Below are 20007 nucleotides of genomic sequence, written 5' to 3'. Positions count from 1 at the left end.
AATCAAGCATGACGTTCCGCTTCGCCGGTTCCGCGGCCGGTTACATTTAATTATTTCTATTTGATATTTGTTAATATTTGTTTAATTACTATTTTTAATTTTACAATTGTTTATTAATCAAATTATTGTTATATCTATTTAAATTGTTTACTTCTTTAATTTTCGCGCGTCATCTCATATCTCATGACACTGATGCAGGTTCTGTTTCTTACTGCGGCCGCAATATATTCTAGAGGGCGTAAGAAAACGTCGAATTTTTCCGAAGTCGCAACCTCCCATGAGAATGGCAGCAGTGACTACAGATCGCCGGTAAACTTTTTGTCAATTATTTGCATTACTTTTTTTTACATTGTATTACATTCGTTATTCGTTTGCCAACAGCACACGGTCACCCATCTTTGGCGAGTCATATTTTTATACTAGGGTAGAGTAGATGGCGTTCGCTCTCAAGACACGAATTTAAAACCCCTTGAACAAAGGCATGTCTATATAGTCTATATAGTCTTGTTGGATCTGTAGCTTGTCTTGTCGGTTGGTTGTCATTTTCATACGATGTGAATGCGCAAAAGCGCGGGATGATTTGCGTCGTATACAGTGTTATTCAGAGAGAACACTTTTAATCATTTTTTGTACTTATCTTTTCCTGTTTAGATAGTATGCAGTAGTTCCACATATTATTCATGCATCAAAGTTATTTATGTTTAAAATATGTCGAAGGTAAGCTTTGAAGTTATGAATAAATGCTATTATCAAGGTTAAATATCATTGCCATTGATACTTTTTAAAAATATCTGGTATTATTAAATGATGTTTGATAAAATGTGACTGTTTCATTTTTCAGGATATAAGATCCTATTTTCAGCCTGTTAAGGCAAATTCGGGTATTCCGAATGCCGCCCCATCAAAGGCTAAAAAGAGAATAGTAATTTCCTCTGATGAAGATGATGAAAAATCAAAATCTCCGATTAAACAGTCCAAGGTTTTTGTATCTTATCATAATCTAATTTTTGAAGATCAAGATTATATTTTGTATTCTTAAAATATAGAAATTACCAGTTCAAATTATTATTTTTTAATCTAGATAATACAACATGTAATATTATGTGTTTTAGAAATCCAAAATATCAAAGAAGAATGTTATCGAATCTGATTCTGATTCTGAGGTAGTAGCAATTTCTCCTAGTGAGGTATTGGGTAAGACACCTGTAAGCAGACAGGAAGCACCTAAAGTAGCAAGAAAGTTACAGAGAAAGGTGATACATCAATTTTCTATTAATACATAATATAAAGTGCATATTAATCTCATTGAATGTTGTAGGAAGCTAAGTGTCATAGGGATCATAAATTTGAGGATACTCTGCGTCAGTTAGATGCTTCTCATATTGAAAAGAAAAATTCAAAAGAGAATAAAGTTGATAAAGGTATTGATCCATAAAAAGTACAGTAAATATATTATAAACTGTCATATTGATACATGAACTATTTATTATAGATTCTGATTTACATGAAAGTAGCACTGACAATGAAAAGAAAAAAACCACACCTGTTAAAAAGAAAGAAACACCTGAAAAGTCACAGGTAGAAAAAGATAAGGAACAAAATGTACAGACTAAAAAACCTTCTAACAGCAGTTCCAATGAAGATATAGAACACAGTGTGCCTGAATCTAGTAACAAATCTAAGCATGCAAAAAAACCTGCTAAAGGTACATCATCTGCTTATAACCTGGAAGTAAAACGCATAGCAGTAAAAAGGAAAGCATCTCCTGAAAAGGATGCGTATGAGGAACGAGTTGAGAAAAGAAAACATCATGCTGCAGTGTACATGCAATATCTTCAAAGAGGAGGAGCTAGAAATCCAGGATCAAAAGAAATTCCTGTTGTATGTAATAAGCATTATGTTAAATAAGAGAACTGACCTTTTGATTTATAAATTCAACAAGTATTCATGTTTTAAGAAACATACTAAAATTTCAGGGTGCTGAAAATTGTCTAGCAGGATTATCTTTTGTGGTAACTGGTGTTTTGGATTCTTTAGAAAGAGAGGAAGCTGAAGAACTCATTAAAAAATATGGTGGAAGAATTGTAAGTTTACCTTCAAAGAAGACTAACTATGTCATAGTAGGCGATCAACCTGGAACTTCAAAAATAGCAAAAGTAATTTTAACTGTTAATGCGTTAAAGTACTTTTAGCGTGTTATAAATCATATGTTTTATTAATTGTCGAAAATACTTCTTTAGGCTAATGCGTTGAACTTGAAAACAATATCTGAAGATGATTTGTTAGAAATGATTCGTACTAGGCCTGCAGGTCAGTCTGCTGATGTAATACAACCTCGTGCACGTTCAAAAAATAGACAAACTCAGAAATCTACAAAATCAGATGATACGTCTCCCTCGCCAAAGAAAAGAGCAAAAATTAGTGAAACTAAAGAAACGGAAAAATTAGAACGTTCACCTCACAAAAAAGAAACTAGTGAAAAGGACGAGAAAAAACAATTAGAGAAGTCATCTCATAAAAAGGAAAATGATAGTAAACTTGAAAAAACACCATCGCCAGTTAAGAAGGAACAAAATGAAACAAAAACAAGTGATGTAAAGGATGTACAAATGAAATATATTGCACGTGATGTAAGAATTATTTAAATGTAGTATAAATAGTAACAATAGTAGTAATTTTGCTAATCGTTATACTCTATTTCAGATAAATGACAATTTGTCTTCGGAGGCATTGGTTGAAAAATACAGACCTAAAACTATGAAACAAATTTTAGGTCAGCAGGGAGAGAAAAGCAATGCCAAAAAGTTACACAATTGGTTAAAGAATTGGAACCACAATCAAAATGGTCAAATTAAACACAGTAAACCCAGTAAGGTTTTGAATCTTCTGTACAATCTTATTCAAACAAACTAAGTTTTTAACTAATTCTATTTAAATTAGGTCCTTGGGCAAAAAATGACGATGGAGCTTTCTTTAAAGCTGCTTTACTGTCTGGTCCTCCTGGAATTGGGAAAACAACAACTGCTCAAGTTGTTTGTAAGGAACTAGGTTTCGACCTAGTAGAATTTAATGCTTCGGATACACGAAGCAAGAAACTTTTGAAAGAAGCAGTATCAGAACTTCTATCCAATACTTCGTTGAAAGATTATGTCACAACATGTATGTATTTATAAACGCGCCTGTTTCTAAAATGCATGAAATTTTATTAAGATATTTAACTAATATTGCCGATTAGAAACTATAAATTTCACACATCATTTCGAACTTTACAATAATATTTGTAATGCAAATTTTAACACAATTGCACTAATATTTTAATTATTGTATATTGTAGGTGGTAAACACAATCCTACCTGGAAACGTGTTTTACTAATGGACGAGGTTGATGGAATGGCTGGTAATGAGGATCGCGGTGGTCTCCAAGAATTAATCATTTTAATCAAAAGTACTGAGATCCCTATTATTTGTATCTGCAATGATCGAAATAATCTTAAAATGAGAACTCTTGCTAATTACACGTATGACCTTCGATTTCAAAAACCAAGATTCGAACAAATCAGGGTAAACAGTAATAAATTAACTGTTTGATTCGTTGTTCACTATATGTTTCTAATCGAATATATTTTATATAGGGAGCAATGAAATCAATTTGTTTTAAAGAAAACATTAATGTATCAACAGAAGATCTTGATCGTTTGATTGAATCAACTAATCAAGACATTCGACAAGTTATAAATCATTTATCACTATTTGTTGGGAAAACTGCTACTCAAGAAAAATCTGAGAAACAGCATGTAAATAAAGATTTGAAATTAGGACCTTGGGACGTTGTAAAAAAAGTGTTCGACGCTGAGGAGCACAAGAATATGAGTATACATGATAAAAGTGATTTATTTTTTCATGATTATAGTTTTGCACCGTTATTTATACAAGATAACTATTTAATGGTTATACCACACGCGCCAAGGTACGTGAAAGAAATTTCAATAAGTAATTTTCTCGAAATATTTAATACATACAAATTTTCAGGAAATCAATAATTCGAATTCCTGAATTTTTTGTAAGAGATTTTTAAATGCATGATGTCCTGTATGTACTTAATTTAACATTAATTACATTCATTATTTTTTCTTTATTTTTATACAGAAATCAAACATTAGACAGAGTAGCAGAATGCGCTGAAAGTTTAGCTCTAGGAGATATAGTTGAAAAATCTATAAGAAGTAACAATAATTGGTCTCTTTTACCAGTACAAGCATGTTATTCTTCAGTTATACCTGGAACAGTAATGTCTGGTCATATTGGAGGTCAAATTAATTTTCCAGCATGGCTTGGTCGCAACTCAAAAGCTAACAAATTTGATCGGTAATATTTTTGTTTAATTTATCTCATATGTGTTGAATATTTAATAATATATTTTGTAGATTGATACAAGAGCTAACCATACATATGCGTTTGACTACTGGTGCAAGCAAGGAAGGTGTAAACTTGGATTACTTAAAACCTCTTAGAAATGCTATCACTAGGCCCTTGGTAACTGCTGGTATGGAAGGTGTAGATGCAGCAATAGACGTTATGAATAAATATCATTTACTCAGGTTAATTTTTTGTTAAAGTTTGCGATATAGAAATTATACTCATTGGTGTAACTAGGTGAGCCTGGTCCACCCCAGAAACAAAATCATAGTTACGCCAATGATTACACTATTAAAATTTAAATGTTTATATTTCTATTATTATTAGGGAGGATTTGAATTCTTTAATAGAAGTTTCTTTATGGCCTGGTGATCGAGACCCGATGGAAGCTATAGATAGTAAGGTATGATTCAAATTTTCATAAATATTTTACTGTTCTATAAAATAGTATATTTACTTATAAAAATTATATCACAGGTAAAAGGTGCCTTTACGAAGACGTACAACAAAAATGCTGCACCTGTACCATACATAGTAAGTGGTACATCGAAGAAAAAAGCAACATCCGCTTTGCAAGATGAAGCTGCCTTAGTAGAAGAAGAAGAAGAAGTGGGAAATTCTGATGATGATACTATTGAGACAGATAAGATGATTAAGGTAAATGAATAATTTTTTTATTATTTAAATTATATCTTTGTTAACTGCTTAAATTGTATTTTTAGGCGAAGAAGCCTACCACAACTAAGAAAACTGAATCAAAAGCTAAAAATACTAGCAATCAGCCTAGTAAACGTGGAAGGGGACGTGGAAAAGCAAAGTAATATGAATAATCTAAAACGGAATGTAACTTTTATTTAAAAATTTAGTATTTCAAAATGTGTTTATTCCACATTAGTTGTGCCATTTTTAATTTTTATTTGTTCGGTGTATATAAAATTAAGTTCCTTGTGTTTTTTGTGTTTGTCGCGTAATTTAATTTATATCCGAACGTTTTTGTTTGTTTCGAGTAAAGGAAAGTGTTTTTTACTCGATAGCGTCGGTTGTTTCAGTTGTTTCAGGCGCAATTTCTGATCTAGTTTGTACGCATTCTAAAATCAAACAAGTTAATAGTTTATTACTTAAAGTTCTAAAATTTAATAAGTTAGCATGTAATATGTACTATAAGTATAGAAATAGGCTGTTACGTTTTTATACCAAGTATTATTTAAGTATATAGATATATCTGTATGTATAGATCAATGTAAATTTGTATTTTATTTTAAATACACGTACGTTTTGCTCTAGATTTCCATCCAATGTATTCATTAGTTTTCTTGTTTTCCTCAGTGAGCCAATCAGTCAGTGGTTTGAAGTATTCCAGCAGACCAGCAGAATCCATGTTCCTTTGACCTGTGATTTTTTCCATCGCATCTGGCCAAGGTTTAGAGGATCCCAGTTCTAACATGGATCTACCATAAATCCCCAAATAAATTACAATACTCCCTGATGAATTATTTACTTAGGGAAGATGAACAGAAGAGCTTACTTCAACAAGTTTCCTGCTGCCTTGTTATTATAAATATCACATTGGTGCAGTGGCTTTGAATCCGGGTTTTGTGGATCATACTGTTTCGCCTCTATACAAAGTGACTTGTGGAATTGGAATTGCACCACGAAACTCACGTAATACCTGATGTATTCTACATCAGCTACTATATGGTACTTCGCGCCTGGGTCAAAGTCGTCTTCTGAGCGATCTACCGGGGGTTCAATACCTTGAAAAACTTCGGCAAGGTCCCACCTTAAGAGTTGTAAAATCAGGATAATATATGTATGAATTTAAGGAAAGAAAAATTGTCACTGGTATTCATAGTGAAAATTATTTTAGTCACAGTGGGTTGTATCACAATATTGGTCATGTGTGTTTGATTTTAAAAATCAAATTTATATTATTTATTTTATAATTTACTAACCAGTTGCAATTGTAATTATCTGGAGTGACTTTCCCTTGGAATACGTTCCAACGCCACTTGTCCATCATGTATGCAAATGGTAAAAAGATAATTTTATCCAGTCCCTTGAGGTAAAGATGGTTGATATTCGCTTCTCTGTCAGTTGAATCATCTTCTAACAAACTAAAGAATTTTATTCGGTTATTATTTCTCTTTCAAAGAATTTACAAGTGTTACTTTCATAGAATTTAATGAAATTCATACTTGATCTTTTTCAAATGACTCGGAGTGGATGCGCTGAGTGCTATAACATCACCGACAGCTTCGTGGAATCCAGGATTGGCACCCTCTTTATAAACGGTGGGCTGATTTTTATATTGTAAATAATATTCTACGTGACCCATTTCGTGGTGTGCGGTTAACAGATCTTCCGTATTGACCCTGGTGCACTGTTTAATCCTGAAATCTTTGCTGTCGTAAAAGTCCCAGGCGCTCGCATGGCAGATTAGTTCACGATCCTTCGGCTTCTCCAGGATGGATCTCTCCCAAAACAGATCAGGCATCGCAGTAAGGTTTATGGAAGTGAAGAAATCTTCGGCGACTCGGAAGATGGTTGTTGCATTGTATCCTGAAGAATTGTGAACCATTTATTTTTATTAAGATAGATTTTATGAAACGGACTTAGAGTCTTAGGATTCTAAGATTTTGGAATTTTAGAATCCTAGATTATAAGATATCAGAATTTTAGAAGTTTTAGGATTTTGGAAATTAAGAGTTTTAGAATTTTAGAATTCTAGAATCTTAGTATCCTAGAATTTTAGAATAACAAGGAGTCAGTCCACATTTTTGAAGGTCTAAATCCCTCAAACCCCTATTTTTAATTAATAAGAGAAAAAAAGAATAGATTCAGTGTCATATTTCTATAATAGAAGATTCAACGTTCAACTGAATGATTCTCAAGAATAATGTATCCAGGATGAATAAAGGCGTGTGGAATTCTAATTAAAGCAAACCTTGTTTGACCATAGCATCAGTGACGTCTGGCAATTGTTTTCCTGGATAAGGAATTGTAAAGTCTGCAATGTTACTCCAAGCTTGGGCCCACATGTTGCCTAATAGATGTGCTGGAATAGGACCATCCTTCGAGACAATGTCTTCGCCATATTTCTTGCGAAGTTCTCGTCGAACGTAGGCGTGTAATTGCAAATAAAGGGGTTTCAATTGTTGCCATAGCGCGTCTGCAAATTACAAATTAACGAATTAATAATAATTCTCCATGATTTTAAGTTGCAATTGTACCTAATTACTAGGGATACAAATAATTAATTTTTATTAATCTAAAGTTTCTCTTTTCTACCTTATATTATTATTAATATAATTAATATAATTTTCTTTTTTAATTAAAACTGTAACTGTTATGGTATTCAACGTGTTAGTTATTAAAAATTATATTCATTGGCATAACTAGAATTTTCTTAGGGGGTGGGCCTCTTAGAAATAAAAAAATTTTTTAATTTTCGAAGTTTAAAAATTTGACAATTTTAGGCTTCTAGAATTTAGTAAATCTGAAATTTTAGAATAGTGAAAGGGCCAATCCATATTTTTAGGAGGACCTGGCTCATCTTCGCACTTACCTACTTAGTTACCCTAATGATTATATGAATGATAATTACCAATTTGTTCAGGGAAGTCATCAGCTTCATAGTCTTTCATCCAATAAGCAGCATTATCGGTGAAATTGTTCAACGTAGCGGCCATATTACTCAATTCTACGTATCTCTTGTACAATGATTTCATTTTTTCACCGGTCGCTTTTCTCCATTGGACCCAGATATACTTCAGTTCTTCAGGGTCGCGGCTCTTCATCAGAATCTCCGTGAGTTCCGGCTCAAGAGCGAGATTGCATTTACTTCGATCTTTGTAATCACAGATTTTTGCAGTGGCATATATATTCTCCATATCACTTATAATTTTTTCGTACTCTTGGAACAGCTGTATCAAATTTACATTTTATTGTAACTCCCTATTTTTATTCTAATTTTCTGTCAACACTTTGACTGCCGCAATGAAAATGAAATTTTTAATTATTTTCAAATTATTTTCAAAATTGAATTATTGTTTCCCTTCTCTTTTTATTAATCATTCGGCAGTCAACGTGTTGATCTAAAACTATATTAATTTATTTTATAAAGAGACAAATTTCCATTTGCTTTATTAAGTTTCGAATTTGCTAGAAATTTGTTAACTTTAATTAAACTGCTTAGAATTGAAAAAATAAAGAAAGAATTGTAATTAAAATTTTTTACGTCTTCAGGAAGAGCTGCAGTGCCCAAAACGCTGAGCTTCGAAAACTGTCTCCTGATGTTTTCATCCTTGATGTCCCTCCAAGGGAACTCGTTCACTTCCTTCCAGATAGATTTAGTGACACGCGCCGCTTCCGAGGACACGTTCAACTTTTTCGCCAAGTTTCCTGGGGTCAAGTTCGACGCATATTCCCAATCCGCCAACGTTTGTTTGTTATTCCATTCGGCGTATAATTTGTCGACTCGGCTCAAGAATTCGGTGGCCCTTTTCTGTAGGTCATCTAACCCTTCTGGTACTTCGGTTCCATCGTTCTGTGGCGCGGGGACTCCCAACGACAATGTTACCAAAGCTGCTACCAATAATCTATAAATTATCATTATAATGTGGTTGATAGTTTCATATTTTTTGGTTTATTAATTTTCAAATTCTAAATTTTAAGTTTTCAATTTGGTACCTTACGTAATTAGTATAATTAAGAATTGCTTCAGTGAATTCTTATTTCACGTTAGAAGGTAAAAATGAAATAATAGTTCAAGAAATAGGTCCTTTATCCTTTCAGATGTCCATTAAGATTTACAGTGAAACTTAATTTTACTGCTGAAGGTTTTCAATAAATATCAATGTTTTATTATACCACTGATGTGCATCACTTGATATGTAGGTAAAATACTATTTCTTTACTATTTTAAGGGTTTTAATATAATTTTCTTTGGTGAAGGACGTAAACGTGAGCAAATCATGTGAAATTTGATATGTATTATAATATACAGACGTAACTCTTTTTTTTTTAAGTGTTTTTAGCAAACAATAATAGATTTAGTATGCGTAATTTTATACACTTTAATATAAATTAATGATTTTAAACAAATCAATTATTCGATTATTATACAATTAAAGTAGATGTATTTTCTACATACATGTAGATTGATAAAAAAATTAGAGGAAATTAAGGAACAATGAAAGGAGAAATCGAGCAAAGAACACACACACACAACATAGATAAACGACGTACAATACGCCTACAACAATAAAAGGGGTAAATTGTAAGATAAGTGCTTGTAATGAGTGACTACGTAGTACTGTAACGTGATAAGAAGAATGATATAAATCTTGCAGAAGTTTATTTTAGAGAATTAAAAGCGTACATACATAGAAAAATGTGTATACGAAATTTCTAAACATCTAAGCATAGAATTCTATATTCATCTTTGACATTTAATGTATATATTAAGATGTAAATTAATCATGTAAGTAAAGAAAATTTTTATTTTAATTTCATTCATATGAAAAAGGAAATAATTGGATAAAAAGAAGTATATAAAGTTACACAGTCATTATTTTTAACACTTGTTTGTTTCATTTTTTAAAACTATTTCAAACTCTTTATTAACAATATTATTTATAATAATATAATGTAGTATAATATTTTGTTTCAATCGTGAAATAAATTGAAAAATTATATTAATATTTCCAATAATCAACTGAACCAAAAAGTACTTTTTTTATAAAAAAATTACTTAAATATGTCGATATATTTTTTTTGAATATTGTATAATATTTCTCTGCTTGAAAGAATATTTATCGCGTAAACCATAACAGGAAACGTAATAAGTACAATGCCTAGATAAATTTCTGCTACATAGATAGAAATAATGGTAAAATATACTCTTCATTAAATAAATTAAATATATAATAAACCATTATTAAGTCGCAGAAAGAAATATAAATTATCGATACCTATTTAAACCCCGATAAAAACATGAATATTTAAAGATAACATTAAAAAAGTACTGTTTAAGAGATGATTTTTGATAATTAAAGGTAATTAATTAAAGGTTTTATCAAACTGGAAATGAATATTTATCGATTAATCATTCGTCACCTGATCTTTACAAATGATTGTCATGGAACTGATACAACGTTAATCTAATATACAAACAAACTTGAAGCTTTATTTATTCTATTAATTTACATCTTTACATGTATGTATTGAATACAGACAAATATTGTTTCTAAACAAAAATTTCAAAGATAGTCAGGACTGGATTAGAATTTCTGGGGCCAGAGGTTGTCAAACCTTCGAGGGCCTCCTTCATTGACAAACTTATTGTTAGTAATAATTTAATTTTAACCTTGAGATGGTGGGCCACTGAGACATAATAGACATAATTTATATTTTATAATTACAGTTGAAAAATATTAACAAAGCTCTAAATTGCAAAATATTGAGATTCATATTTAATAGATAGTAACAATTTAATTAAAATCCTCGAATTATTATCCTACTAGAATATAATATAAATAATTGATATTATATTGTTAAAGATTATTAGAGCTCAATGTCTTAATCTTTCAAGTTGAAAATTATTAACAAAGCTTTCAATTATGATACAATGAAGTGTTAGGATAAAGGAACAAATAACGAAAAATAAAGCACCGTTTGATCGTCTGCTTCGTCAAGAAAGAATAAGATAAAAAGAAAAGAATAAATGGTAGCAACACATCTCAATTGCTGCATGTTACAACTTTTATTACTTTTGTCCCCGTACAACGGAGTCGGATCTTTGCAAACCCAAAGTACTTTCAAAGTTGTAATTTAATTTTAAATTCTTATTTTTTTAAATTGATTACATACATTTCTTTTGTTTTGTTTGAAAAATCCAAAGTTTGACAGTTAATCCTCATCCATCCTATAATGGTTCAATTTTTCACCCATACCAAAGCGATCCAATCACAGAAAAAAATTTACATTTTCCACCTTTTATTTATTTATTTTTCTAATTTATTTTCAATTGACAAATATACTTTCTGTACTCTATGAATTTTGAAATATATGCTCCTTCTTCTATCTACCAGTAAATTATTATAAAATCATGTTTGAATTCATTTTATTTACATTGCAGAATGAATTATTAGTATCTTCAAAGTGTAAAAATTTAAATACTATAATCAGAAAAACGTGACAGAATGCATCAAAGTTAAATAACAAAATATCTTCTTCGACGAAAGAATAAAATAAAATAATTCCAAAAAATTCAGATACACCGCCAGTTAACCGACAAACCGATTCTATTCTATTACGAAACCGAACGCGCAAAACTCTTACTCATTTCCTAGAGTCACAGAAAGAAAAACTCTAAATCACTATCATTAACATTAATCGCAGCGCAGTATCAATGAAAATGAAAAATTTTGATAATGTTTCTTATTACTCACAGGCGCAGCATCTTTTCGTAAGTTGGTTGAAGTACGATGAATCAATAAGGAACAATCGACGGTTATGGTCGATTAAGGAGCAACTTTCACGAACCTAACTGAATACCAATGATTTCTTGTACGATCGATAATATACACACTTGCTTGGCGAACACTCGCCGAGTGATGTCGTACAGCCTGATACGCTAACTTTTATGCAAGGTCCCCACTCTGTCCTGTGGTGTTTCCCTGACTCCGAACGGCATTATTCGCGACCGACTCTGTTGCTAGCATCGACAGATTCACTGTCTTGCATTGTAATCGGAATTTTACCCTTTGCATTTTTTATTTTATTTTCCCATCACGATATATAGCCTCTTCGAAGCTGGATATAATAATATTTGGAAACGATTGCTATTTGCTCATTAGTGATATGTAATTAGTCTCATTTACCCTTGTATAGTTAACTCCTTCTCCTATGATTTTTTAGATAGTTGCATCAGTCAGAGCTTGAATTTTAAGATAAAGAAAATTGAAAATTTTCTAATTCAAATTAGAATTAGAATTAAACTTAAAATTCAACTATATTAAAAGTTCCAGACAAATTTGACACATTTGAGGTGTAAGTTGCGTTATGAATGTGACTCGATATTATATGGCAAAGGGTTAAGGGGAAGGGATTTCCCATCATTCGTCTTATTTTTCTATATTTTTTATTTGTTAATGTAGGAGATAGGGAGAGAGATCTCCTAAGATTAGGAGTAAATGATGAGTAGCTTACGTTGCACCAAAATATACAGTACCAAGAATAATAGATTTGGTACAATATTCTAGAATCACCATGCATTATTTCCTATAAGTGTACAGTATTAAGAATAAGCTTCCCTTGGAAAAATGGTAATGTAGGAGAAGGCCCTCACCTTCAGAATAACTATGCATTATTTCCTGTACGTGTACTGTACTAAAAATAGTGGACTTCCCTAAGAAAAATAATGAAGTATGGAAAAATGGCTCCCCACCATTGGCTATAAAATTCCAGAATCACCATACACCATTTCCAGCGAATGTACAGTACCGAGAATAGTAGGTTTCCTTTGGAAAAGAGGCTGTAATACTCAAGAATTATTTTTTCCTAAAGAAGTCCACCATGCCTCTACTGTACAATACTCAATTTTATTATTTCCAGCAAATTAGAATAACACAAAAATGCAAAATTCAATTAAATTTCAACTACATGAAGCTTCATGAAAATTGTCCTCGCCTCTGTTCAATTTAGCATCATGCATTATCTCGGTAGTAATTGATCCTTCGGTTTGAACTTATAAACCCAAGTTGAAGGAAGACGAGCACGGACCTTGAGGAGATACATTGCACCGACTACCACGCATACACGAGTCACGACTTTCTGCAAGGTCTTCACGGTTTCATTTTGATCGTTTATCCCTAGTCGAAACTAACGACCCAGTTGTTTAGCATTAATAACCGCCGGTTCGGCAAGTTTTTTACATTCCTGATTCGTAGGATCCTAGCGTCCTTGCCCGGTTAAACCGTAACGTCCTCCGATTTCCACTGGGTCATCCTCGACGATCGTGATCGTTTCAAGGGCTCCACTTACGGGAATTGAATAAAAAATCGCCGAGTAACACACCGGCTGCATTTATTCAGGGCTTTACTATTCGTTCAGAAGGAAATTCTACGAGAGATTTTCTATTTCTGCTTCAAAGAAATTTTATGCGCGACAACTATTGGAAATTAATTAATTAATTACATTATAATATAATCTAAAAGATATGTTGAATGCTGCAGTGAAAATGGGCATTTGTTTTGTTTAATTATTATTAAGAATAGGAATAGTTAATTTTCAAATTTCAATCTTTCTATTTGTTGTTTTATATATTGTTTAAAATTATGTTTTTCTATTATTTTGCTTTCAATTATTCAGACATGTATAATTTGCGGCGCCGATCACCGATGACCCCCATGACAATCAACGTGTTAATCATCTAAACAAAATTTCTTTTATCAGCAATAAACTTAGGATTGTTATGATGCTACTTATGTTTTTTGGCTAACAGAAAAATTCGATTTAAGAGAAAGATAAACTTGCTATTCAACGTTTCTAAACGTTATTTTGAGCGTCGCTATGGCGGCTGTATCAATAACAATCCCATAAACACAAATAAAGAAAAGAAAAACAGTGGGACCTGTTCTGAATCCCATTATCGCCAAAATTACGACTTCTTAAATATGCAACTATGTATACACAGCCTATGGAATCAATATTTTTTTCCTAACGTCATTTACCTCATTTCTAAAGTTCTTATAACTTTTTTAATACCTCAAATAATAATAAATTATAAGATCAATAATTTTGGAAAAAATTTAGCTTATACAAATGGAACAACTTTTGTTTTTGTAAAATAAAGTAAACACTGTAATAAATACCAGATTTTTCGTTTTCCTTTGTATTTTGTTTGTAATAGTAGGAGCCCACTATTTTTTATTAAAAATATTTTCACTGCTTTTTATTTTGAATATTATTAAGCCATTGAACTCGTATGTCATACTGAAGATAACATAAATTTTTTTTGTAAAACTTATGTTTCTTTATCAAAAAGATTAGATTCTACCGTTGTATATCAATTTACTTAATTTGAATTAAAAAAAATATACATAAGTTGACGCGCAACAACATTGAAAACAAATCGAGTTCAAAGGGTTAATAATACATAGTAAAGAATTAAGAGATTAAATAATTGTTAATTAATTTCACTTTCACCCTTGTTTTGTTTCTTTTTTCTTTTTAATACAGAGCCTTTATTATAGTGGTTTTTTAAAAACTATTTTAAATTTCATCTGATATCCAATAAACTCGCAGAATACTTTATAATTTCATATCATTTTAGAAAATTTGTGTACCTCGTCGTTATCATTACCAAACAGTATACCGTAAGTTACACGCAGATGAAGTACTTGAGTACACATAATTATCGAGAGAAAAAAAAGTAAAATGTTTGTTCTTGTGATCGATCAGCCACTACTTGATTAATTTCCTAACAGTTTTCTTCCGTCAATACATTGCAGGAAATCGAAATCTATTTATAACATATGGGTGTGTTGTATAATTTGTTAACTTTCTCTTACGTATCTTGTAAGATACGCAAGTTTATTAAATTTTAAAATGCATCATAATTTTTCCACAAAATTAATAATAATTTTCTGGAAAATTATGTTGTTTGACAGCTTCGAGGTGTTAGTATTTATATGAACATTAATTTTCGAGGAAAATAATATTATTGTTTCAATTTTCACTCCTCACTGTAATATACGAAATACGAGTTTTAGAACAATGGGAAAAGTGTATTTGTAATGCGCCCATTGAGTACTAAAATTGCAAGTGAAATATGTCCGCCGCAAGTCAGACACAGCAAGACAATGAAACTATTTAAAAAGCTTTTACATTCATAAACTAATGTAGTAGAAAATTTTAAATGCTTATAAACAGAGAGTAATGATTTAACAATCTTAAGAAAATCACAAAGATAGTAGACAAAATTTATATATTATGAAACTATGACTTATAATGAAATAATTCTTTGAAAAACAAATAATATCAATAAAATATACTTTTTGTTGTAATGATATAAAGTTCTATTTCAGGAAAATCATGAAGCATTTAAAATGCCAATTTTAATTTCTTATGAAAATAAAATGATTTTGCAATGGAATTAACAAAATTGTTTTAAATAATTATATAAAATTTGCTCATTTGAAAAACAGTTGCCTTACGTAACGATGCGCCATTGCCCCACACACACGTATTTTTGTACACGATATCGGAATGACGAGCGTAACAAATTTAACACGATAAACAAGGGAACTTTCTGTTATTTGGGACGTCCTTCAAAATACGAAGTTTTATTTTTTTCTATGTATAAAAATGGTCTTTTCAATCATTTTCAAAAAAATATCAATTATATGACGTTGACTCATTAGTGGAAGACACTTGAATTTCCATAGGAATACCCATATTAGGAATTCTCTGTTTTATCTGATTAAAAATCCTCATATTGGATACTTGAGTAATAGGTATAATGAAGTATTGTGAAAGTGATAGATAAGATTTAGTCACAATAAAAATATTGTCAGTGTATTAGGCATTAATTAATTTATCAGGGACTACTGATAAGCATATATGTCAGTGAAAGGTGCAGAATACTCTACTGATTAAATCAATGATATTTATGAATATTATTATGATAAAAATGAAATCATTTCAGAACAGACACCTCTTTTATATATGATTTCCATCATGTCAATGTGTTAATTTATCCAGTGACCTATTAAACCGCTAAAAATACATTAACTTTAAAAGCAAATTTTCAATTTGATAAACATAATTTCCTCTATAAGAACAAAACAGTGTACTCTGACGAGTTAAATTACTTACCATAAGATCATTGATGTATGAGCAATGTACATTTCCAAACTTCAATTTCTTCAATCAGGTAACAAAGGATGTAAAGTTATGGTGAAATGTTAAAAAAAAAAATCACGAATACCAATGGATCAATGTAAAAACTAATTCTAGCCAAGATTATGTTCTACTTGGGTAAGGTTGGAGTACCGGTGGGAGGCAGCCACATAATTTTCACCGCTGTTCTCGGACGGCCAGGGCCGTCCAAATTCGTCTCGTTGTCCACCCTCTACCGCGATTCCAACATCAACTCTATACTAATTTCCTGGTTCGTAGCATGTCTGATCCGCAGACATAGTCACGTCGAGCTTTTGCGTGGGCAGACGCTCTGGCCAGCCCTGGAGGCGTCCCGCGTGCCCATCTTCGGTAGCGTCGCGTACGCTGCGGATGTTATATCTGGCGTCGCGGCGCCCTCGAGCTTCAGCCGCTCCTCAGCCGTCCGTCGATTCACAACTCACCCCCACGGTTAGTAATTTTGCGAGATTTCGTTATACTTTCAATCTTCGAGAAGAAGTTCTGGTGTATAGTGAAGCAGGATCGAGTCTATTACTCGTGCTTGGTGGTGACATAGAAGTGATCGAATAAGATCAATCGATAGAATTTGGTAATCGTTACGAGTTGTAGTAGGTGCGCGAGAACATTGTCTAAAGTGCGGAAGGTTATTTTCAAAGCAAATGGGATTTGGTCACCTTATAATTGAAAAGTTCCAAAGTGATCCATATTGATTCATATCAGAAATAATTCTTCTTCTTCTTTCTGAAAGTTTCAAAAGTATATTAGAGGAAATATCAGAAGAATAATTGAAAATATAGCACCACTAACTTAAAGTTATTTTTGATATCGAATTGAAATTTTCTAGTTCCATTTCTAACTTATTGAGAAGCAGTTCGATAAAAAAGAAACGGCAATAATTTTACTAATTATTAGTTTCAACGACAGCATCTAACCTGAACAAATCTGTTTTCAGAGATATTAAAAAAGCAGCAAAATGTGTGACGACGAAGTAGCAGCCCTTGTTGTCGACAATGGTTCCGGTATGTGCAAGGCCGGTTTCGCCGGAGACGACGCTCCCCGCGCCGTCTTCCCCTCGATCGTTGGTCGCCCCAGACATCAGGGTGTGATGGTCGGTATGGGTCAAAAGGACAGCTACGTCGGTGACGAGGCCCAAAGCAAAAGAGGTATCCTCACCCTGAAATACCCGATCGAGCACGGTATCATCACCAACTGGGATGATATGGAGAAGATCTGGCATCACACCTTCTACAACGAATTGCGTGTAGCCCCTGAGGAACACCCAGTCCTTCTCACCGAAGCCCCCTTGAACCCCAAGGCTAATCGTGAGAAGATGACCCAGATCATGTTCGAAACCTTCAACAGCCCAGCCATGTACGTGGCCATCCAGGCCGTGCTGTCCTTGTACGCATCCGGTCGTACCACCGGTATCGTCTTGGACTCCGGTGACGGTGTCTCTCACACCGTACCCATCTACGAAGGTTACGCCCTTCCTCATGCCATCCTCCGTCTGGACTTGGCCGGTCGCGATTTGACCGACTACCTCATGAAGATCCTAACCGAGAGAGGCTACAGCTTCACCACCACGGCTGAGCGAGAAATCGTTCGTGACATCAAGGAAAAACTTTGCTATGTCGCCCTGGACTTCGAACAGGAAATGGCCACCGCCGCCGCCAGTACTTCCCTCGAGAAGAGCTACGAATTGCCTGATGGACAGGTCATCACCATCGGTAACGAGAGGTTCCGTTGCCCCGAAGCTCTCTTCCAACCTTCCTTCTTGGGTATGGAATCTTGCGGTATCCACGAGACCGTGTACAACTCCATCATGAAGTGCGACGTGGACATCCGTAAGGATCTGTACGCCAACAACGTACTCTCCGGTGGTACCACCATGTACCCTGGTATTGCTGACCGTATGCAGAAGGAAATCACGGCCCTCGCTCCATCGACCATCAAAATCAAAATCATCGCTCCCCCTGAGAGGAAATACTCCGTATGGATCGGTGGATCTATCCTGGCTTCCCTGTCCACCTTCCAACAGATGTGGATCTCCAAACAGGAATACGACGAATCAGGCCCTGGCATTGTCCACCGCAAGTGCTTCTAAGCGTATCGTCGAGAAACCATCGACGTCGCACAGACATCAAGAAAACATCTCTCTGTCTGAAGAAAATCGACAATACGATCAGTCGAGTTTCTTCGAGCTATCATTACGCTGCAATAAAGGAACGTTATCGGAATATCACAGAATCCGGATCATCATCAGATCTCATCGAATATACATCGCTGTGGTCATTTGTATCGTTCTTGAAGAAACGATGTCCTGGCTGATCACACTTTTAAAAACCCTTCCACCGTTTAAAAGGGTTTGCATTCATCTGTCACGTCATCGCGGCCGAGGAAACCGGCTTAGGTGTTGATTCTCCATACAGAGCTTACTCGTTGATGGCCATTTCTCGTTGACTATCAAAAAGGGTACGGTTGGTGATATTAGATCGTCTGACCGACCCACCAAATGCATCTTTTGACCGTGAAAGGGACATTCTGGATACACAAGAAAGAAATCAGGATCTTCAACGGGAGTGGACCAACTTCGACGGAAGCTTCGCTTGTTTCACTGTTATGCGAGATTCCTACACCTCCAATGAATTTCTTAATTTCAAAGCAATCTTACCATCGATACACTTTTAATTTTAATTTATTTTGTAAATATTATACACTATATTGCTATATATTGTTATACGATGTCAAAAAGTCAAATGAAATATACATTGTCTCATACCATTATTTACACCCTTGGCTCCAATGTCTCAGTTATTTCTCTACATCTTCGAACTTTCTCCCTCTTAGTATAGCCTCAAATCCTTGTTTAGCTTGCCGGTAGAACATCTGCAACACAGATATATCATAGTGTCAGTATACATAACATAGAAAGCTTAGAATTCATTTGAACAACATTCGTGCGGCTCTGTTTCCTGTTTTCAATATCCTGCCACAATATTGAATGTTAGTATTCAAGAACTTTGTATTCAAGTTTTAGAAATACATAACCGAATGCCGGAATACACTTCACATATATACACAACAATTTACATTTAATTACATATTTGCATGTCAGTGTTTTGTTACAAAACGTTTACATGCATATTGATGTCAAACGTGTTTCGTGCAAATTACCACAGTATATATGTTCGCCTCTTTATACACTGTAAAAAAGAAAAATTGTCGGTTTCTTTGCGGTACCAAAGCCCGAATATGTCTTCGAGAAATGTTCGTTCAAGTGGTTTTAAAATAACTATTGTTGTGACGTTGTGGTAACTCATGACCTTGGCCTATTATGACTAATCTACTCCTGAACGGTTCCTTTAACTATACGTTTTCTCGGAGGTATTTAGGAAATGCTTCCTATAAAAAGAGAATCGGACCGTATTTTTCGACAGCCCAGTTTATAACCGTCGAAAGCTTCGTGAGTTTCGGATGAAAAATATTTCACTGCATTCCACGAAAGCCTTTAACGTCGATAAGGTTCGCCAGAGAACCAGGGTTGGCCGATAAAAGAGTCGCAGATCCTGCGATTTATTTTCGTCCCGGTGCGTAATCTCGAAATATTCCTCCTACTCTGATATCTGGTACAAAGAAGAGAATCGTGCAGAGATCAAGCTTTATACGGTG

General features: G+C 33.4%; 4 protein-coding genes across 4 annotated transcripts; 3 read left to right on the top strand and 1 right to left on the bottom strand.

Moving 5' to 3' along the window:
• The first annotated feature begins 547 nt into the window (after positions 1 to 547).
• LOC114874104 (replication factor C subunit 1) lies at positions 548 to 5701 on the top strand. The gene is made up of 16 exons (XM_029183057.2): positions 548 to 717; positions 842 to 979; positions 1113 to 1253; positions 1319 to 1421; positions 1493 to 1881; positions 1977 to 2156; positions 2241 to 2630; positions 2704 to 2869; positions 2941 to 3159; positions 3335 to 3561; positions 3633 to 3967; positions 4147 to 4365; positions 4425 to 4598; positions 4744 to 4819; positions 4894 to 5073; positions 5139 to 5701. Exons 1-16 carry the CDS (start codon positions 709 to 711, stop codon positions 5235 to 5237), a joined length of 3045 nt encoding a protein of 1014 aa, XP_029038890.2. The 5' UTR covers positions 548 to 708; the 3' UTR covers positions 5238 to 5701.
• LOC114874107 (angiotensin-converting enzyme-like) lies at positions 5249 to 12044 on the bottom strand. Its single transcript, XM_029183063.2, has 9 exons — positions 11868 to 12044; positions 8654 to 9014; positions 8021 to 8339; positions 7361 to 7585; positions 6612 to 6975; positions 6369 to 6530; positions 5942 to 6196; positions 5689 to 5864; positions 5249 to 5504 (listed from the first exon to the last, which is right to left on the bottom strand). Exons 1-9 carry the CDS (start codon positions 11876 to 11878, stop codon positions 5440 to 5442), a joined length of 1938 nt encoding a protein of 645 aa, XP_029038896.2. The 5' UTR covers positions 11879 to 12044; the 3' UTR covers positions 5249 to 5439.
• Positions 12045 to 16267: 4223 nt separating this feature from the next.
• On the top strand, positions 16268 to 16793 carry LOC114874088. Its single transcript, XM_029183026.2, has 2 exons — positions 16268 to 16354; positions 16438 to 16793. The coding sequence occupies exons 1-2, from the start codon at positions 16321 to 16323 to the stop codon at positions 16791 to 16793; spliced, it is 390 nt and encodes a 129-aa protein (XP_029038859.1). The 5' UTR covers positions 16268 to 16320.
• LOC114874110 (actin, clone 205-like) lies at positions 16692 to 18528 on the top strand. The gene is made up of 2 exons (XM_029183066.2): positions 16692 to 16788; positions 17291 to 18528. Exon 2 carries the CDS (start codon positions 17312 to 17314, stop codon positions 18440 to 18442), a length of 1131 nt encoding a protein of 376 aa, XP_029038899.1. The 5' UTR covers positions 16692 to 16788; positions 17291 to 17311; the 3' UTR covers positions 18443 to 18528.
• Positions 18529 to 20007: the final 1479 nt, after the last annotated feature.

Source organism: Osmia bicornis, chromosome 2, assembly GCF_907164935.1.
Source record: "Osmia bicornis bicornis chromosome 2, iOsmBic2.1, whole genome shotgun sequence".
Classification (NCBI taxonomy): domain Eukaryota; kingdom Metazoa; phylum Arthropoda; class Insecta; order Hymenoptera; family Megachilidae; genus Osmia; species Osmia bicornis.
The sequence above is the reverse complement of the archived record's forward strand: the minus strand, read 5'-3'. Positions and strand labels throughout refer to the sequence as shown.

Bases quoted from the DNA above. Each gene is read 5' to 3' on its own strand.
- LOC114874104 (XM_029183057.2), top strand. The intron at 1,422-1,492 runs GTATTGATCCAT...TATTTATTATAG, and splicing joins AGAGAATAAAGTTGATAAAG to ATTCTGATTTACATGAAAGT. The intron at 1,882-1,976 runs GTATGTAATAAG...CTAAAATTTCAG, and splicing joins GATCAAAAGAAATTCCTGTT to GGTGCTGAAAATTGTCTAGC.
- LOC114874107 (XM_029183063.2), bottom strand. The intron at 6,531-6,611 runs GTATGAATTTCA...AAAATTCTTTAG, and splicing joins AGTCATTTGAAAAAGATCAA to TTTGTTAGAAGATGATTCAA. The intron at 5,865-5,941 runs GTAAGCTCTTCT...GATTTATGGTAG, and splicing joins GCAGCAGGAAACTTGTTGAA to ATCCATGTTAGAACTGGGAT.
- LOC114874088 (XM_029183026.2), top strand. From the start codon at position 16,321: ATGTACATTTCCAAACTTCAATTTCTTCAATCAG. The intron at 16,355-16,437 runs GTAACAAAGGAT...AACTAATTCTAG, and splicing joins ACTTCAATTTCTTCAATCAG to CCAAGATTATGTTCTACTTG.
- LOC114874110 (XM_029183066.2), top strand. From the start codon at position 17,312: ATGTGTGACGACGAAGTAGCAGCCCTTGTTGTCGACAATGGTTCCGGT.